This window comes from Etheostoma spectabile, unplaced genomic scaffold (assembly GCF_008692095.1).
Source record: "Etheostoma spectabile isolate EspeVRDwgs_2016 unplaced genomic scaffold, UIUC_Espe_1.0 scaffold458, whole genome shotgun sequence".
Classification (NCBI taxonomy): Eukaryota; Metazoa; Chordata; class Actinopteri; order Perciformes; family Percidae; genus Etheostoma; species Etheostoma spectabile.
In genome coordinates, this window is record NW_022605613.1 from 156,499 (window position 1) to 157,920 (window position 1,422).

Consider the following 1,422-nt stretch of genomic DNA (forward strand, 5'->3'; position numbering starts at 1 on the left):
TCGTGTTCCCCGGTAAGTGTCTGTTCGTTCTGCTTCCTGTTTTGTGTTGATAGTCTGGTTTTCTGTTCTGTCTCGTCTTGCCCAGCTTTACTTTTGTCGCTCTGATTGTCCTACCCCGCCCTAATGTGTTTCACCTGACGTCTCACTCTGTTACCTCGTTACCTCTTGTTTTAACCCCTGAGTTCCCTTTGTCCTTTGTCAGATCCTTTTGCCAGTTTGTCCTGCTAGTTTGTACTGTTGTCTAGTTAGTCCTGTTGATACTGTCGTCTGCTCTCTTCCCGTATTCCCTGTAACTTCCTCCCTGTGTGTTAGTCCTGTCAGTTTTTTGCCCTTTTTTCCACTGGACCCCTGTGGACTTTGCGTTTTGGATTTTTTAACCGTTGATTCCCTTGTGGCCTGTTTTCCGTTTTTTCCCAATAAATAACCCTGTTTTCACCTGCAAACCTGCGTTTTGGTCCTCCTTCCCCTGCTACCCATAACAATCCACTGTATGTTTAAATAAAGTTTTATTCTGTGTGTCCATCAGAGAGGCGACGGACGAGTGGACGTAACGTGTCTTACAGTGGAGGAGCATTTCTGCTGAGAACGGAGAGATCAACGGACGACAACAAGCAGGTAAAACACAGGAGGCGGGGCTACTGGTAGCCATAGTTACCAATATATAAGTAGATATCTAAACAGTTAGTTACTTTAGTCCAGGGGGGCCCAAACTGAGGTTTGGGACACTCAGAGGGTCAGCAGAGAAATCTGAGGGGTCATGAGATTAATGAGGGATAATATATACTGTGTGTGTGTGTGTGTGTGTGTGTGTGTGTGTGTGTGTGTGTGTGTGTGCACACTCACGGATTCCCAAGGACCCAACAGGTCTGAGTCTCCTCCAGGAGCAGCACCAGGGCCACAGTGGCAGAGAAGACTACTTCCTTTTAGGCGAAACCTGGGACAGACCCAGACTCTTGGTAGGCGGTGTCTACGACTATATACTCCTACTACTCCTATTACTATTAGTATAGTAGTCGTGGGTATACATCAGTGAAACTCTGGTGTACAATAGTCACAGTGAGTTGACAGACATGCAGAACGCTTTCTTCTCTTTCTCTTGTGGGGCGGGGTCCAATGACGATTCCGGCTGATGTCTCGTCCACTCAGCTCCTGCGTCTCTCCATACAGACATGCATTTGTGGGATTGGAAGAGGAACCCGTCATCTCACTTCCACACAGACACACCTGAAAACACACACTAAACACCACCACACACAACACACACACCACCACACACACAACACACCACACCACACACATCCACCATCCATCTGTTCACGTAGTCATATGCAACAGGCTTCGTGCTTAAACATTAAAGTACGCAGGAGAAACAGAAACGTTCAGAAGGGGACAAACATCAATACCACAAACAACAACAACAAC

General features: G+C 47.0%; 1 protein-coding gene across 1 annotated transcript in view; it reads left to right on the forward strand.

The window, feature by feature from the left end:
* The window catches only part of LOC116686731 (uncharacterized), a 110,072-nt gene that overhangs the window by 101,713 nt on the left and 6,937 nt on the right, over positions 1-1,422 (forward strand). Inside the window, exon 9 of the mRNA XM_032511761.1 lies at positions 527-615. Coding sequence (XP_032367652.1) covers positions 527-615 — 89 coding nt within the window. The remainder of the gene's footprint in view (positions 1-526; positions 616-1,422) is intronic.